This window comes from Carya illinoinensis, chromosome 15 (genome assembly GCF_018687715.1).
Source record: "Carya illinoinensis cultivar Pawnee chromosome 15, C.illinoinensisPawnee_v1, whole genome shotgun sequence".
Taxonomy (NCBI): domain Eukaryota; kingdom Viridiplantae; phylum Streptophyta; class Magnoliopsida; order Fagales; family Juglandaceae; genus Carya; species Carya illinoinensis.
In genome coordinates this window covers 42361819-42380651 of record NC_056766.1, presented here as the reverse complement: position 1 = coordinate 42380651, position 18833 = coordinate 42361819, and the positions used below count along the sequence as shown (strand labels likewise).

Sequence of the window (18833 nt, the reverse complement as noted above, 5' to 3'; positions counted from 1 at the left end):
TCTCAAAATTAAAAGTCAAAACATAAATTGTCGAACTGTTTAGAAACTAGCTATCCATTAATTGATATATATATATATATATATGCACACACACACATACTTGTTTAACTCACAACCCATTTATTTTTACAAAATATTCATAAATTAATATAATTCTAGAGTGATCTTCATGCAATATGCTTGGTGCTATGATATAAATTAATTAAAGGGCATCATGCATGCATTCATCATATTGATGCAATATTGTATTAATGGAAAAACATTTTTCTAAATATAAATTCATGATCTTGATCATATATAATTTGTGGAGTTTGTGGAAAGGATTTTGTTGACGGATCGAGTTGTCTTGACATGACAGCAGCCACATGCAATGATTCGGACGTACAGTGTGTCGTGTAACTCTCGGAACAACAAGAATGTGGGCCTTTGTCCCATCTACTAAAGATCAGTGTTCCCTTTTTTCCCCTTCCCTCACGCAAGGAATATGTAGATCATAAATTAATGGAAGATAGCCTTCTTTAGCTACGTTTATGTACAATATTATCCCAAGGAAAATGCCAGGCAAAGCCAACTGGATATTTGCAGAGCAATCTAATTATGGCTTCAATATCATATGTGTGAGTACTCACATGAGCTTATTTCTCTCGACTGTATGTGCGTGCATGTGTCTCTAAAGTTTTGTCATGTATATCTTTTAGGCTGTACGTGTAATTTTGAAAGGAGAGAGCTCTTTTGTAATTAGAAGAAGAAGCTTTCTATCTGTGAAATCTGAGGAATGTTTAGCTAGCTAAGCTAGAAGACTGCATGCATGCTTCGACATCATTCTTATTCATTATTCATTAAAAAACTTTAGCCAGCATTCTCATACATCACGCGGGGATTAATGACTGGTTGGAATTAGAAATGATGAAATGCATTAATAGGGTTCAAACTATATATATACATATATACATGTATATATATGTATAGCTTTAAAAAATTAAAACAGCAAATGGTGCCACAGATCGTCTGAAATTAAATTTTAAAATGTGAAAAGGATGCTAATTAATATAGATTTGGATACACATCAGATCAGCCAATCTTCCGCATGCATTAAAGTTTAAACGATTCCAAAGACAAAATTATGGGCACTCATTATGATCATGATCATGTGCCGAAAAGATGCTGCATGCACAATTATGGCCAGTGATCAGAGTAGCCCATGCAAACGCCATATGCCATTTGCATGTCCCCATGCTGATGCATTTCTTCTCCAACATGTCTTGTTGATTGCCTTTTCAAGATTTTTCTCCCAAAAAAAAAAGATCTCTTAATGGGTCCCAATTAACAATTCACCCAAATCTGCGCTCTCAACACATGATAAGGTGCCCCAGTTTCCAAATTTCATGTGGGCATTCTTTATTGTTTGGAACAGTTTATTGGGACCAGATCAAATGTTGTTTGGCACAGGCCAGCCAGGAATGGTTCAGAATGTTGTTGGTGCATGTCCTTGTAATAGAATGGTGTAATATCTTTCTCACCGGCCAATTGTAGTTTTGTTTGCTCTAAAGAATCATTGTACTGGTTGACATTGGATGCCCTTCAACATGATGATCAACATGATAATATATGGTATGGGAGAAGACTACGGCTCTGAGGTTTATTAATCTTTTATTGAAAATCGTATTGCATGTTGCATTTATTTAAATTTCTCCCGCATGGGATATATTTTCCTATTTCATTCCGGAAAAGGGTGAAGTTCTATTCTGCCATTTTGAATAGTGTCTTACTTGAAGGGAAGATAGATTTAGTAGATGAAAAACTGCATAATATATATATATGAATAGTGATACTATATACAATCGTAAAGTGTGTAAGCATCAAGCAGTCGCTTTGAAAAAGAGTAAAATCTATCATTAAAAAATTAATTTTTTTCATGTGTCTCATATTTATGCACTTTTTTTTTCTCAAAATAATTGCGTAGTGCTTACATACTCATTACGCACTCATGATTGCAAGTATCATTTCTCATATATGAATGCTGCTTAATTTATAGTTTACATGGTTTGTTAAAAGGGAGAAGTAAGATAAATCAAAGACAAAACAGGAAGCTACAACACTGATGGGCAGAACTTTACATTGATAGAATGAGTACCTACTCAAGGTTTCTATATGACAAATATATGTTCATCCTTTAAACGTCACTTGCTCAATTTAAGTAATTAATGTTCTGATCAACTGTAAATAACAAGGGCTAATTTTACAAAATTTCTTTTCAAGTCCTGGTTGCTTGAGATGTTGCCCCTGCTACGGGACTTCCCCAAGGTTAGACTATGGTTGCATCATCGAAGTGATCGGTGGCCGACCCTAGGATCCACTTCACAGCAGACTGGAAGCAAATTATACAGTAAACTGCCCTACCAAAACCAAAAGACAGAGACAGTTGACGGATTTATAATAGTCAATCATACTATGTAGGAATGTCTAATCGACACCAACAGACATTATTCCTTGACTTTGCCTCCAGGTATGACCGTAGGATGCAAACTGCAAAGTTCAGGAATTCTTTTACTGTTCTTGCAATGAAGAAAATGGTGAAGCATTCTACTAACGGGTTATCAATCAATTTAAGGATTCGAAAGTGAAACCTGATCCTTGACCTTTATTGGCTATGTGGAACCATGTAGATAATTGAGGTTGTTCAGGCGGCTTGCATTGTTTAATGGTGAAACAACCAAATAGCTCCTAGTACTTCACAAGTCCTGGGCTCTGAGCCTTTCCCAAAATGTTCTCTATGCTATCATCATACAAACCAAAATTTCTTGCCACAGCAAAACCTGCATACAAGCCATCAACTGCAGCACTTACAATCCCTCCAGCATAACCTGCTCCTTCACCAACTGGATAGAGTCCTTTCAATGATGTGCTCTCGTATGTGTCAATGTCGCGTGGAATCTGGATGGGAGAGCTGGTTCTAGTCTGGATCCAAAAATTAAATGAAAATGATTTTTGATAATCTCAAGGAAGAAAACATGTTCTAAAGGATCCCTTTGGCACATAAACGGGAAACACAATTCAATGGGATTACCTCCACTCCATGGAGAAGGGCCTCACTGGATATGAATCCTGGCAACTAAAAGTTCCAAAATTTGGGGTGTAAACAAGTTGTAGTTCCACAAATTTATCATAAAGCACAGCTGAAGAATAAAAATGAAGATAACAAAAAATATTAAACCTCTCTGTCGAATGCTGAGATGGAATACTGCAAAGCCTCTGTAATATGGATTGGAAATAGCTCGTGGAGATTCGCTGCCTTCACTCCTAATCGGTAACTTGATGGTGGCAGAGATGTTACTGACAAAACCAGTAAAGATAATGCTAGCTGCAGACTTTAAAACAAATGTGTGAAAAAAATTTGAGGAAATGATATTATAAACTTACCTGATAGCTTGTTTTCCAAAAAATCAGTAACCGTCTGCACAGGCACCACAAAATTCCCCCCACCCATTATAGCTGCCCTTCGCTCAAATTCCCTCTGAAACCATAGAAGAACATTCAATGACAATTTAGATCATGTGCGGTGATGTAATCAGGAAAGTAAAACACTCAGAAGGTCATGAGTAAGGCCTGAAAGATACCTGAAATTCCACCCCTGCAAGAGGTCCGTTGAAACTTAGTGCATCAAAATCCTTTGATGAGACAGAAACAACAAGTGCAGCATTTGCCCAATTTGAAGCACGTCGAGAGAAAGACATGCCATTGATGCATAGTTCGGATGGATTTGTACTAGTAAGAACTACCTGAAAATAAATGTGAATGAATTCATTGAATCTGTCAATATTTACCATAAGCAACCATTACACCCTGCCCCTTCACACACTAAGTTATATACTGTAGCATCCTATCCCTAACAGGATTTTTTTTTTTTTGAGAGGAGAGGGGGGGGGGGGGGGGTTTGGGGTTTCAAAGCTACCTGTCCACCAGGACACATGCAGAAGGAGTAGCAGCTGCAACTCATTTCTCCTGAATTGGAACGTGGGTCACCATCCTCTCCATAAACATACTTGACGACCTTGTAATCTGCCACCGGTACTTTTCCACGTCCTTTACAAACCTCAGTGGCCAATGCAGAATACTACGCACTTGTACAAATGAGTGTTTACATCTTGGTGAAAATAAACAACAGATAATGAAAAGTGAAAACAACTGAATTACACGACAAAATGAAGCAGTAGAAATCAATAGACTTGGAATTTTTCCAAGCCCTAGCTGAAAATTTAGGGTTATTGGCATCAAATCATAGACTGGACTAAATGAACTAGTCTACTATCTATTTTATGAAGAGAAGGAAAACTGCAAGAACTTTGCCCACTAATAAAAACATATCCAAGCTTCATACCACTAGATTCACATATACTTCAATTACATCATGTTGCTAAATTTCATGTGGTAAGCCTGTCAACAATTTGTATTCCAATGAAATCAGTTGGTTTGGGGTTAGTTTAAGGCATGTGGTTTGGGGATAAACCTCTAAAGATATCCTACCTGGAATTGTATGGAATTGCTCGCTGAAGGACGCATGTGTGGCAGAGAATGTGCAAATTCGAAATGGAAGTACTCATTGAGATATTTCTCTTGTGTAATTTTAGAGTTAGCCAAGGAGGTGTGGGCAGTATTTGCCAGATCCCATCCAAGGATCATAAGTGTAAAGTGAAGTCATATTATAAGGTTTTAACTTTTAACATTACCCATGAGCAGCAAATCATTATTTTGGAAGACTCCACATTTCTTCAACGCATAGGTTAGAAGCTCAAGGTTTGTTAAAGTAGAAATAAGCATAAATTAATTTAAGGAGTTATGCTCTTCTCTGATCAGTTGTATGACAATAAAACCAGAAATATTGCGATCAAATAATATTGCTTGGCTGCTGTAACTAACAAACGTGAGGACATACGTCCATAATTAAAAAAATAAAAAATAAAAAAAATAAAATAAAATAAAAATAAAAATAAAAAATAAAAAAAAATAAAAACTGAATAACTGAATGATATCGCATTTATTAAAAAAAAAAAAAAAAAAAAAAAGGATGTAAATTTGTTGAACCGATGGGTGATCAATTTTGTTGAAATGAATTGGAAATATAACGAACCTGTATTCTATTTATTAGTTCTTGAGGGTGCTCAATCCGCAAACCAACCTGTTCAGCCATGTTAGAGCAATGAAAATAGAGAAAACTCATGAACTCAAGAATCAAAGCCAATACATAAAGTTTATACACAAATGGATGTCAAAAGTCAATATCTGTACCTTTCCATCCTGTGAAGACCTAAAAGTTAGTTTGCAAGCCATTTCTACTGCTCTTTAGAAGACAAACACCCCCCACAGTCTATTTATATGAATAGACAATCCAAATAAGACTAGAGTTTCATGCATATACATGTGCCTAAGGATGTTATATGTATAGAAGACTGTTATCTCTGAGAATCCCCATAATGCCAAGCCACAATCCATCATGGCGCCGCAGAAGTGAACTAAGTAAAAACGCTTTTGGCTAAACAAGATGTTCATCTGGCGCCAACATGTCAATCGGCCAAAACAGCTTCCATTTATTTCTTTCCATTCCCAGAATCTCCTCTTTTATTTATTTATTATTATTATTTTGTAATATTGAACAGACGTGCCAGAAAGAATTTTACCCATGCAATATAATCTCTGGAGTTGGAAACAAAAAAAAATTATGCACACACTCTCAACTGGAAAATACACGAGTACACACATACATATTGAAATTAGAGCTGATCAATTAATAAAAAGAAAATAGAAGCAAACTTACAGCAAAATCTTTTGGGACCAACACCATATTGTGAGAAAGAAGCATCTGGTATATATCACGTGCAGAATGCCCAACAGCCAAAACTACACCATCATATCTCAACTTCTGGCTATTGGACTGCAATTTGTCACTTGAATCAGAAACTTTCACCCCCACAACACGTTCACCCTCTACAAGCAGATCGTCAACCCTGGTCCCAAACTTGATAGTGACCTAAGCACATAAACTTTTACATTAAAATCTCAGAATATGCACAAGTATGCCAATTGACCGTGGCATATGTATGCATCCATTTGTTTCTAATTGGAAGAAGGTAGATGTATATTACTCACCCCCAATGCTTGTAGATGTTGCCGAAAGTTACGGAGCAAAGGAATCAATCTATCTGTTCCCAAGTGAGGCCTACCATCCACCAAGATATTTTTTGGAGCTCCAAAGTGAACCAAAGTTTTCATAACCTGAGACAAGAAAAAATGTCAGTAGACTTGTGGAAGAAATGATCATGTGGCCAACAACATTTCAAACAAGGCGATGAACACATTTGTTTAGCTAATACGAATAACCACTTCAATGGTCCCATTGCTGCATCTCTGTGGTAAACATAATCTGCAACTTCTACATGCAAGTCTTTTTTACTTATTATTGTTATTGAATATCTTACAGGACCACCTGCCAATCATTTGCTTGTGTTTTGTGTTCTTTGGGTTCAAATTACTTAAAAGCGTCAAGTATGTGCTTTGGAAAAATGACATAGGAGACTCAAGGTTAAACTGCTGGCGCAACAATTACATTTAAGAATAGAATGGGTTTCTTCGTGTCATGGGAAAGGCAAAGAGTTCATTAAATTGACAATTCTCCTTTTTCATGAATAGCAACCAACATTATAAAGTAAACCAATCATATCTCAAATCTAATTTTCGCTAAAAATCTTAAACGTTATACCTCGATTTTACTGAGTATCATCACTGGATAAACTATGTTGTCAGTTGAAGCAAAGAATATTTCTATGCAAAACAGGGAGCAGATATACATGCCAAGAAAAAAAAAAGGAACAGGGCAATATAATTATCAATTTTACTTATTATTTTACCTATAAAAAAAAAAATGTGTGTGTGTGCATAGGCATGCGCAAACTTTTTCACAAATTGCCTTTTAACAGGAGTATGATAGCTATAGTTCCAACACAAAGTTACAACAGAAGAATTTATATTTTACGAAAATAATAATTTAAATAAAAAAAAACAGAGAAAAAAAATGTAAAAATAGAAGTGGAGTCCTACCGCCAGAACACTGCCACTGTTTCTTCCAATTCTAGTTACCAGCTTACCATCACTCCAGGTACCTGCACCACCCTGCCATGCATAAGTCCTTAATAAATCTCAAAGCTCAAAAGTACATAAATAATGAAAAATCACCTTCATGATGAGAAAAAAGTTAAAATGATCATGAAAAAAGAAGAAGAATGATGAAAGAAAGAAAGAAAAAAAAAAAAAAAAAATCCATGTGAATGTATTTGAAGTTACAAATAAGCAATCTTTCTTACGCATATTGGATTAAGCTATAACACAAGATGTTGCCCTCTGTGCAATTACAGTAACACACAATAACTGGTAGCTTGGCATAAGGGATATGCCATGAAAATTCATGCTAAGTGCACTATGTGCCATAAACTCTGGCAATTGCTTCTTTATAAGTTCATAGCATGCAGAAACCAGGCTGCATAATTGGTTTAAATGGACCAATGGTTCCAGATGCCTGCTCCTCAAATTATCCAGGAAGCATGCCTTAGTTAGGGGCATAATTTCACTGATTTCGAATAAAGAGGAGCATCTCTTAGTGACAGAAAAAAGACAGCATGAAGGAATGTTGCTAGAGGAGAATCAAAATCAATTTTTCTTTTTCTTTTTCTTTTTTTTTTTTTTTATTGGCACCGGGTGTCCAAGAACAGCGTCCCGACTAACATTGGAGGTGAACAGGCCCTCGACAAGAAGTTACCTATAAGTGCACCTCGGGTAATTCAAGAGAAAAATCCCCCACTCTGATGGCCCCTAGGAACTGTTTGCACCTAAGAGGATTTGAACCTTAGACCTAGAGGGAGCATACCCCCAAGACGACGGCCTTTACAACTTGAGTCAACCCCTAGGGATTTATGCCATCAATTCATATGCCATGTTAGCTAAAGCATCAACTAGAGAAAAATTCAAAAGTAAGACCGTGAGCCATCAAAACCGAAAAATTTATCAAGATGCAGGGTGTCCCAGTTTGGCTATTAGATTGACATACAGAGGCATATAGCATATACGTATGTTATATTAAGTTTTCCAACACAGACAACTTTGTCAGTTTTGATGCCTCTGTATATGTCTGGTGATTTGATTAATACTATTGTCTTTGAAGTGAATAAAAAACTGGAAAGAAAATGATAGTGAACCAACTTCTCATAGAGAGCATATAAAAGAGATAGTTCTTTTTTCCTTAAATTGATAATTCTTAGCTAGCCATATCTTCCATTTAACCACTATTTTCAAAATTTCATTCAACAAAGAAAGGAGGACAAGAAGAAAAAGAGAAGCACAAGTATACTCTTTTAGGTCAGTTATTAAGATCCTTCTAGTCTCCAAAAAGTCAACAATCAGTCTAAGATATGACGTAAACAGTCATGGACTCAGTCAATAGAATGCAGTGTGACAATGAATATTCTCGACATCACTTGGCCAAATAGGCAAACACGCGTGATTCCTCTTAAAATAATAGGGTGAAGAATTGAACAAAGCAACTGCATCAACTAGAATTGAAGATACTAAAACAACCTTAAAAGAACTAAGTGAATTGAGATATGACCTCCCCAAAGCAAAAATTGCTTTCCATTTGCAGAACACGACGGACAATTAGAGCACCAATGTCACGCCCTCTTTGTTCCACTGCTTGGCCTCTTTCTATTAAGGTAACATCAGCACCAAGTTCTGCAAGAACAAGTGAAGCAAAGAGGCCAGAGGGTCCACTACCAACAACTGCAATTTTTGGCTTTCTGGTTGTTGGGCACTTGTATGATTTCTCTGACCCAAAACCAATGTTGGATCCATTTTCTCTTGTTGGTGAACCGCGGTGGTTCTTTTTGACATCATTTATTATACTGATCAAATCACCAGAAACTCTTTCATTAGGCATATGTTCAACTAGCCCAACTTTAGGCTTCAGTCGATAAATGAAATCCCAAGTATGAGGCTCTAAACTCAGGAGTTTTCTGACATCTATATCCACAGTATATACAAATCTTGGCTCCTTTGACAGCTGGAAAGCATCAGTGAAGAAAATTACTTGGAGAAATGGATAACACAATTCTATATTCCTCCTGCCTCTGTCTATAGCCATTAACAACAAGAAACAGAGGTAACAGAGATACAACAGGAGATAAATAAACAAAGATATCATATCACCTAGAACAAAAGAAAATAGGCTTTGGCTGAAGAAAGCATTGCTGCAAATAGGCATTATACAGACATGAACTAGTTATGTAAATTCAAAGACCCATTAAAATGCTTTCAAAGCATGTTCCATACGAATTGAAATCAGCTGCAGCAACTTCGAGAATAAACTAAAATAAAATGGCAGAAGCTAAGAAAACTAACTCTTAAATAAAACTATTTACGTGAAGCATCAGGTCCATCATATAATAAGTTCATTTTATTTTACTCTGTAGGTAGAACATTATTCATAGCAATAGAGAGTCTACTGTATGAGCAAACCATATTTTCTCCGAGGATTGTATCTGAAATTCTGAATTATTGATAGGTCATTGAGGTGTGATCTAAAAAGGCAGCCAATTCTTTACTTCTATGGCATTTTCCTCTACCTTCAATGGAATATGGTTTTTAACACTAAAACCATTTTGGTATGATAAGTAATAAGTTTTTATTATACAATACTCCTTTTATGTTTTCAACAGTTTAATCACAAGTCTAATGTCATATTCATGCAATGAAAATAGATATCCTTCAGTAAAATTTCAGGTTCCATGGGAAACGTGTAGCGAAAACTATATTGTGCTATATGGTAGCTTCCCAAAAATTTACTGCCTGCTGCATTTCATATTATCTACATCTATAAAGATAAATAAGATGCATGGAAACCCTTCCAAAGTGCTGAATGTGGTGGCCTCCGTTAAAGGCATCTGTGTTTAAATTATGGAGAGAGAGAGAGAGAGAGAGAAAGAGAGAGAGAGAGAGAGAGAGAGAGAGAGAGAGAGAGAGCTTCATATGGATAGGCATGAATCATCCCCATCGAGACAGTCTACATGGATAAAACATTAGTTTGTGTCATTACATAAAACTGTCACGATATGTTGGGTTAAGTACATGCAACAAGTTGTTACCGAGGTTATTTTTCATTCTCAAATAAAAAGGCAACAGTTGAAATTTATCTTCTTTCAAAGGCTAATAGATTCAAAATGAACACAATCATAAACCTAAAATTCTGTAGCAAACCTTCCTGGCATCAAAAGATTTCCGAACAACGGTGAAAGCAGCCATTGGCAGCATCGAAGCCACCTGGCACGATGGGAAAAATAAATGTTGATGAAATATCTCACCACGAGAAGTTCTATCATCCATTAATAAAATAACCAAGTGCATTAGTGGGACTTTGTAGTCACTGCGAAAATATGGGAAGTTGAATGATACGCAAAACTTTGATTCTTAAATTTTCACCATTTGAATGTAAAACCCCGAAAGAAAAAAGAATTTTGTCCCAACTGAAACCAAAAAACCAATAATTTATATATGAGATAAAGCACTAAACAAAATTATATTTGAAAAAAATATCGAGAATTATAAATAAATCTAGTTTGGCTGACTAGAAAATTTACGACAAACAACGAGATCGAAATTTGTTCCCTGAGCCGACAAGGAGTGTAGGATTCACTAGACTTGTCATCTGGCTTCAAGAAACCCAAACGGAAAATCTATAGTAGTCATGTTCTCAATTGATTGGCCATAAAATAGTTGTCATAATCGAGGTCAGTCTTTCATTTTCCCGTAATCCAACGTACCAAAATCCCCAAGATACTCAAATTTTCCATCTCATCTATTTTCCTCGAACTCTAAAGAAAGACAAATTCAATTGCCCAAATTACCGGAAACTTGAGCACTTTGGCAATCGCTGCAAGCAAACCGTCCGAGATGCCCAGAAAGTCCTTCCCGGGATCCCTGTGAACCGGAACGCCGAGGTTGGAGAGCCTCCAGATTCCATCGTACTTGTTCTCCTCGACCGGGATTCGGTTCTCCTTGAGCTTATATTTGAGCTTCTTCTTCTCCGACGGGTACCGCTGCTTGCCAGACCTCCTGGAGCAGAGAACTCGCAGTGCTTGGGGACGACGAGGGTAAGGAAGTATATGGTAGTGATGAGGGATTCTAGAGTTAGGAATCAGAGGTTGGACATGGAGGGGGAAGAGCTTGGAGGGAAGAAGAGACATCGTTAGCAGAAGAACAAGAGCGGCAGTTTTGCTCGAGTTGGGAACTTGGGATAACGAATACCTTCCGCTTAATACCTCTTTTTTGTTTTCAAATTAACAAGAACAGCAGGTTTATTATTATTATTATTATTTATTTATTTATTTGCGAGAACAGCAGTTGTCTAGGGTAAAATACGATTTATTTTAATAAAAATAACTTTAAATACAGTATTAAGATAAAAATATATATATATATATATATAATTTTAAAGTATATAAATATATAAGATAAAATCAAAATCAAAATCAAAATTTTTTTAATTTCAATCCGATTTTTTTAGCTTACGGTTTACACATATGGCATTACATAAGTTTAATATTATAATTTTTTTAATATTAAATTTAATTGTTATAATTTAATATTTATTATTAATAATTACTAATTTATCAGTGTCTAATTATACTAATATAGTATAAGTAGTGTATATAATAAATATTATATTATATATAATAGACTTAAATAATAAAATTAAAAATTTATATTATATTAATCAACAACCAGTATGTCACATTTTAAGTTCATTTTTATTTAAGCAATTGACTAAAGATGAAAAACCCTTATAATATAGAATAGGAAAATGTTATTCTTAACGCTAAGGGCTCCTTATGTTTTTTTTTTTTTTTTTTTTTAAATATATATATATATATATACACTATCGGGAGCTCCCAACAATAGCGGTAGAGCCACCTGTAAAATAAGGTTAGTATTAAGAATTCCGTCACTGAAGAATAGAAAATTCCGACCATGTATCCTTCTTGTTGTTATGTCAAAATGTTTTAAGGACTACATGGTGTATTTCTTCACAAATAATTATTCAAAAATACTTAAACGGTAAAAACAAAAACATTTGTATTTTGTCATGAATCATCACTCCAAGTCCAAGTACTTCTTGCACCATTAGGGCTGCAAACGAACAGAGCCGCTAGTGAACAATTCGAGATCAACTCATATAAATTCGACTCGGACTCGGTTCATTTAATAAATGAGTCATTCGTGAGCACTAATATTGGTTCGAATATTAAACGAGCAAAACTCGTATAATCTCGACTCGATTCGGTTTAGGCTCGTGAACAATATTCGTATAAACTCGATTCGACTCGTTTTGAGCTCGTCACAATACTCGTAATATTTATATATATACTCTTACATATATTCTTTTATTGTATATATTTTATGTGTTATAAACTTATATGTATTATTTTTATACTTCATATAAGTAATATATTTTGTTACTTTATGTATAACAAGGTGACGAAGGAATAATGTTGAGTATAATAATGTATTAAGTTCACAAAAGAATTATTGAGTCAAATGTTTATAAAGAGTAAGCAACTTTAATTTGATTACTACACTTTCTTATCTAATTTCATTTTGATTATTTGGCCATATTTAATATTACTAGTAAGAGGCACATGTGCATTGTGAAAAATACAAATCTATTATAATAAATATTTACATTTTCATATGCTCTTATTAAAATATAATTATTATATAGCATTCACCTAAATAATTATTAAGTATAACAGAAAAATGAATATATGAAAAATAAATATCAATATAATGGAAAATAAATTGATAATAAGAGAAATATATGGCCTAAAGCATCTTAGTTAAATATAGGTAAAATTTTATCTATGAAAACAAAAAGCTTTTCTTTCAATGTCATTTTTTTTAAGTAGAAACAAGTTTATTGAATTATTTAAACCACATTACAAATGACCAATTGCAAAAAAATTTATTAAGTATTTTTTAAAAATATTTTTTAATTTATTTCATTTTTAAAAGACACTATAAGTCTATAGGAAATAACAAAAATACTATAATAAAAATCTTGTAGGCTTTGGTAATATGAAGGGCCCAGCCCGTGCGCTGGAGCCCAGCCCTCTAAACCCATCCAAAACGACATCGTTTTGGAGCTCCCATAACCCTAGTTTCATCTAATTTTCCCATTCCCCCTCTCTGCGCCGCACTGTTCTAAAAAAATAATTACACTCTCTCTCTCGCTCGCTCTCTCTCTCTCTCTGAATCCCAGAATCGTCCCAAATCCTTGAAACCCTAGATCCCTCATCCCTCTCAACTACGTGTTTTTCACACTCTATTGAAAGGTGTCCTTGATCTTCGCCACCCATCGGCCGGACAGCCTTTGCCTGATGCTAACAAATCGCTTTCAGGCTGTCACGGCCCCATCCAGAGCTTTATCATCCCTGGTCTCACCACTAGAGTGTCTCTTCCTAGCCATGTAAACTTCAGTTGTTTTTTTTTTTTTTTTGTTCTTTTTGTGAAGATCTCCTTATATGTCTCTCTTAAATTTTCTTCTCTAAACTTGATAAATTTGTTGTAAGGGTCTTGCTGCTCTGTTCTTGTTTATTTGTTTCTTTATAATTTTGCCTTTTATGTCGATCCATGTGGAGGCTTCTCTTTCAAAATAAAGTGGAAAACTGACTATCTAAGTGCTACAAATTGCAATTTATTGAATCTTGCTTTGACCGAGCCAATGGGGTACCTTATAATTAGAGTTATTTTCATTGATATATATTTATTTATTTATTTTCAGAATGGCCGGAAACGCAAGCTGCCTGAATGCATGGGTCGTTGCACTTCTCTTGTAATGTGTTTTTCACATATCTGGGTTTTTTTTTTTTTTTGCTATATCTGGGTATTTTTGTTTTAGCTAGATCTGGGTTTTTTTTGCTAGATCTGGATTTTTTTTGCTAGATTGTTTTGCACAGATCTGGTTTATTTTTGGTCGGCCTCTTTTCTTTGCTATTGCTTTCTTTTGGGGGTTAACCATGTGTGAAGTTAACATTCTATATATCAAATACGACTATAGATTTTTTCTTAAGTGAGTTGTTTGAAGTTTATGGAATTGCATAGTTGATAAATGGGCATTGATCACACACACACACACACACACACACACACACACACATATATAGCATCAACGCTATCCATAGAACATGGCTAGCAATAGAAATATTATATAGCATGGACAGGTTCAATCTTGTACTGAGATTCATTCTATATGATATTTATGTAAAAGACTTCCCCTTCTTTCCAGCAGTAGTAACGGCTATTGGGTTTTAGAAGCAGAGGAACTAGTTCATATTCCTAACTGGTTTTGAGTACTCCTGTTTTGAGGCTAGGAAATCCGAGTTTGACCTTAAGCTTAAAGTAAGAGAATGTGTAATCAATTTGCTCACTGAGGATGAATTCTTATTTGGGAAATCGCAGTTCACAGATGTGACATACAAGGTAACTCTCAAAGGAATGAGAACAACCCAATATAATGCATTATTGTTTTTAAAAATTGGCATGCAATCCACAGTTGATATTATGATGCTTTCTTCTTCATTCTCATTAATTATTTATTTTCACCTAAACTATTATCTTTTAGGCTGTTGTGGATATCAAGAAAGTTATATGCATGCCATATTGTAGGTTTCCTGTTTATAACAAGAACAAATGTAATGTTAATTTTTGTGTACGTATCTTACTTGATTATTTGAAAAAATCATCAAATATAAGTATAATTTTATTTAATGATTTTTTATTGCCATCTATAACTTGTCTTAACTTATTGAGAACTTGTCTTAACTAATTTTTTCTTTCATTTTCTAGAGAGAAGAACCAACTTATGAGGAGATTTTACTGCCTTGATGGGAATCAAGTGACAAGTGTATATTTTTGCTTTTTTGGTATAATGCTATTTATTTTTGAATTGTTATTTTGTTATATCATGTTGCTAATTATATCGTGTGTGTTTTGCATTATAGGTTGATGGTGATTGGCATTTGACTAGTTTTTAATCTCTTTTTCTTTTTGTGAATTGATCTACTAGAAATACTACAAGGAACAATGATAGAACATGTTATTTAAGACAAAAGTTGTAATTATTTTTGTGGATCAAACTTATTGACTCATTAGAGGTTGGAGGCTTGAACCTGTCCAACTAGACAAGGTTGGGAATTTGGAATTTTTTGGAAGCTTGGATCTAAGTAATTTCATTAATTGAATATCTGACTTACTTGAATTGCAGCCCTAGTTTTTTGTAAAAGTATAATTGTGTTGAATGGAGAAATATGAATAATTATAAGAATGTATTTTGTAGTGTTTCTTTTTGTACTTGGTGATCAAAGAAATGGAATTTATTATTTGATAGAGATTTGTAAACAAAGGTAAGTGGGCTTGTTTTTTGATATTTCGTCTAATTTTTAGTCAGATTTCTGAATGTGTGCCATGGAGGCTTTGATATTGTTTTATCAATCTACTAATTTATTTGTAATAATTTTTTGTTTATTATTATTTGTCAAGCTCTAAAGCTACTAAGAACTAAGTCATTGAATTGTGTTATATTTGTAATGGGCATTATTTGTAAGTTTGTAAGCTTTTGAAGCTGCTAAGTTTATTCTTTTAGTAAATTTGCTGGAAATTGTAACTGTAATTAGTGATTTATCATTTGAAATTATAATTTATTATTTTTGTAAGTTTGATAGATTTTGTTGGAATTATTATTTTACCTATTTGTAAGTTTTAATTATATTGTGATAAGTGATGAATCATTGATTTATGTCTAATAATCATTAAGAACTCAATTTAATATATATTATCATAATTCTAGTTAAAGTTGATGAAGAGAAATAATCTCATTTCTACTTCAGCCAACAAAAATAAAAAATAAAAAATTGTGGGTATGATTTAAATCGAACTCGAGTTGAGCTACTCGAGCTCGTATCAACTCGAGTACTTTTTGTACTCGAGTTCGAGTCGAGTTCGATCAGACTTTACATTAGACGAGTCGAGCTCGATCAGAAATTCTCAATCTTTTTCGAGCTCGAGTTGAGTTCGAGTAGATATATATGCTAAACGAGCTCTTAACCCCTTGTTCGAATTCGACTCGATTCGATTCGTTTGCAACCCTATGCACCATCATGCCAAACTATATAATCATGACTATGTTTTCCTCTGAACTACGTAATTTTCAATTAAAATATTGGAGAGAACCAAAATGGTATTATTCATATTATTTAATTGATAAGATTAAATTTTAAAATTTATGTTTTAAATCAAACTATATATTATAAGCAATTTACTAAATGTGTTATCCACACCGACTTGTAAATAAAATTTGCCAATCTATATATATTATAGTTAGAATTTCTAACTGCTGGTCAAGTATGTATATAAATTTGTTATAGAATAAGATTTGATTTGATTTGGTAGATCATCATATTATATAATTATTATAATTTTTTTAAATTTTCGTACAAAATTGAGAGGACATTATAATCGGTCAAACCCAAATGGGCCGAGGCCATTAGTCAAGCCCATAACCCATCTCACTACACAAAAGCACAACTCAATTTTGGGGGCATCACTAACACCAATTGAATAACCATTCGAAAGTGGCGTGGGATCAAAGTACTTATCATTTTAAATAAATATGAGATGAGCCCTTCATCCCCGAGTTTGAGTTTCAAAGAACATGTGTTCGTTATCATGTAATAACAAAACATTTCAGAGGCTTTATATAAATGAAGAATCTAGATATGTAAAAGGCATTTAATTCATTGGTATTGAAAAACATTTATTTGATTACTGACTTAAATATCGGAAATGTTCCCTCGAATCCCCCAAACCATCTTGATCTTTGGTTGCATGTAGTTGTGGGTAAGTGGTAGTGAAATATGTCCATAACACAAAATATAATAAACAATAAACTTTTTTAAATTTCAAAATAAAAATTATATTTTAATAATATATTATTTAATTTATAATTTTTATTTCATCTCATCTGTGTAATCAAAATATCGAATTTAAGTATATATCCTTACGATAGTCACAACCCAAAACATGAATGTTATTATTTCTTCTTAGCTAGGGTTTAAATATAAATAGGTCCAAATATATATTTGAATATATGAATCAGGTGGAGATGAGTTTAAACTTTTTATAAAAAATTAAAAAAATAATAGTACTATCAATAATTGGTTTAAAATAGACTGAGATGATATTAACATCTAAACATAACCTTATCTTTTTAGCTTGAGTTTTCGTTGCTTCAAGTTTAAATTACTTGAAAATTGAGTATAATTTTAGTTTTGGATTTTGGCTGAAATAAATATACCAATAAGTTTAACTCATTTATATGAAATAAATAAAAAATATTAAAATTAATTAAATAAGTCGTGTTTAAATTAATCCAATAGAAATTAATTATTAAATGAGTTATACGATCGTATCGTACCACTCATTTAACGAATTGGTCCACATAATATACTACTCATGAAATTGACATTCTTTTATTTTTTTAATCAATTTGTATAAAATATAATTTATTTTTAATTAAATTACGTAATTATGTTAATTAATTAAATTTTTTTTAAATTATAGAAAATTTTTATTTTTTCAAATTATCAACCTAGATTTAAAGAATAAAAAATCATTAAATAGTAAAATAACAATAGAAAAAATATAGGATATCATTATTGCTTTTCAAATTACTAAAAAAAAAAAAAGAAAAGAAAAAAGCCATCCCAGGAGTATACATGGACCCACTAACCATATCATCTCGGCCGAAAGGACCACTTACCACGTGGCAAGAGGCCATTAGCCCAAGAAACTGTGATGAGATCTCATAAGAGTTTTCGAATCCGGATCCCTATGATACTTGGCACGAAGTGGCCTTAACGCGCACGACCTCTCCCTTTTTTATTTTTTTTATTTTTCCAAATCAAATCATATCTTGCAGTTTTATTCAAAAGAATTAACGGAATATTCACGCAAACAATTTGACTAGAATCTCCTCAGTCCACACAATCTCATCCGACGGTCGGCATATATCATCAATCTCCATCTAAGACGAGATTGTTACCTTACGAATAATTCTATTCAGCAGTTTTACGCTACCAAAAATAATATTTATAATCGTATATTCTTTTTAAAATATATATATATATATAATTTATATAAAAATATTAATTTTTAAAAAATTTTATTTGAAGTCTTGAATGAAAGATTACGTATACAGTTTTATTGATAAATAAATGTAAAAAAAATTATTATTTTAAAAAAATAATATTATAATTTTACATTTTTAAAAAAGAGAAATGATATTTACAGTTTTAAAATATACAATCTCGTATATTCTTTTTAAAAAAATAGATAAACATAAGATTTATATGAAAAAAATTTTATTTTTTTAAATAATATTCAAAACTTAGGTATTATAAAACTGTATATAATATTACTAACTCTATTCAACATGTATATGGTATAGGATTCCTAAGCATAACTCTTTCCTTATAAGAGCATTCCCATCCGAGTCTGCGTATGGAAGTTTTTCCTATAATTTAGAGATTTTTTTAGGGTTTTGCCATAAAAACACCTCACATCCTGTTCCCCATTTTACGATCTATGTTTCCGGTCTGTACAGGAAATCCCCATCTTTGGGGACCTACTGTACATCCGCATCGTGTATTTGTCTCCTGTTTTTTCCCTTCTGTCCCGCGTGT

At 33.3% G+C, this 18833-nt stretch overlaps 1 protein-coding gene across 4 annotated transcripts; it reads right to left on the bottom strand.

The window, feature by feature from the left end:
• Window positions 1-2071: 2071 nt before the first annotated feature.
• Window positions 2072-11362, bottom strand: LOC122296365 (uncharacterized protein Cbei_0202). 4 transcript variants are annotated; one of them, XR_006238469.1, is made up of 14 exons: window positions 10944-11362; window positions 10297-10359; window positions 8654-9103; window positions 7093-7164; window positions 6145-6270; window positions 5813-6025; window positions 5129-5176; window positions 3953-4114; window positions 3618-3779; window positions 3421-3514; window positions 3215-3333; window positions 3068-3112; window positions 2628-2958; window positions 2072-2526 (listed from the first exon to the last, which is right to left on the bottom strand). XR_006238469.1 is itself a non-coding variant. In XM_043105982.1 (13 exons), exons 1-13 carry the CDS (start codon window positions 11280-11282, stop codon window positions 2725-2727), a joined length of 2127 nt encoding a protein of 708 aa, XP_042961916.1. In that variant the 5' UTR covers window positions 11283-11362; the 3' UTR covers window positions 2072-2724. The 4 variants fall into 4 exon arrangements, 1 of the variants encoding a protein (XP_042961916.1); XR_006238470.1 differs by having other exon boundaries at window positions 2640-2958; XM_043105982.1 differs by having other exon boundaries at window positions 2072-2958.
• Window positions 11363-18833: the final 7471 nt, after the last annotated feature.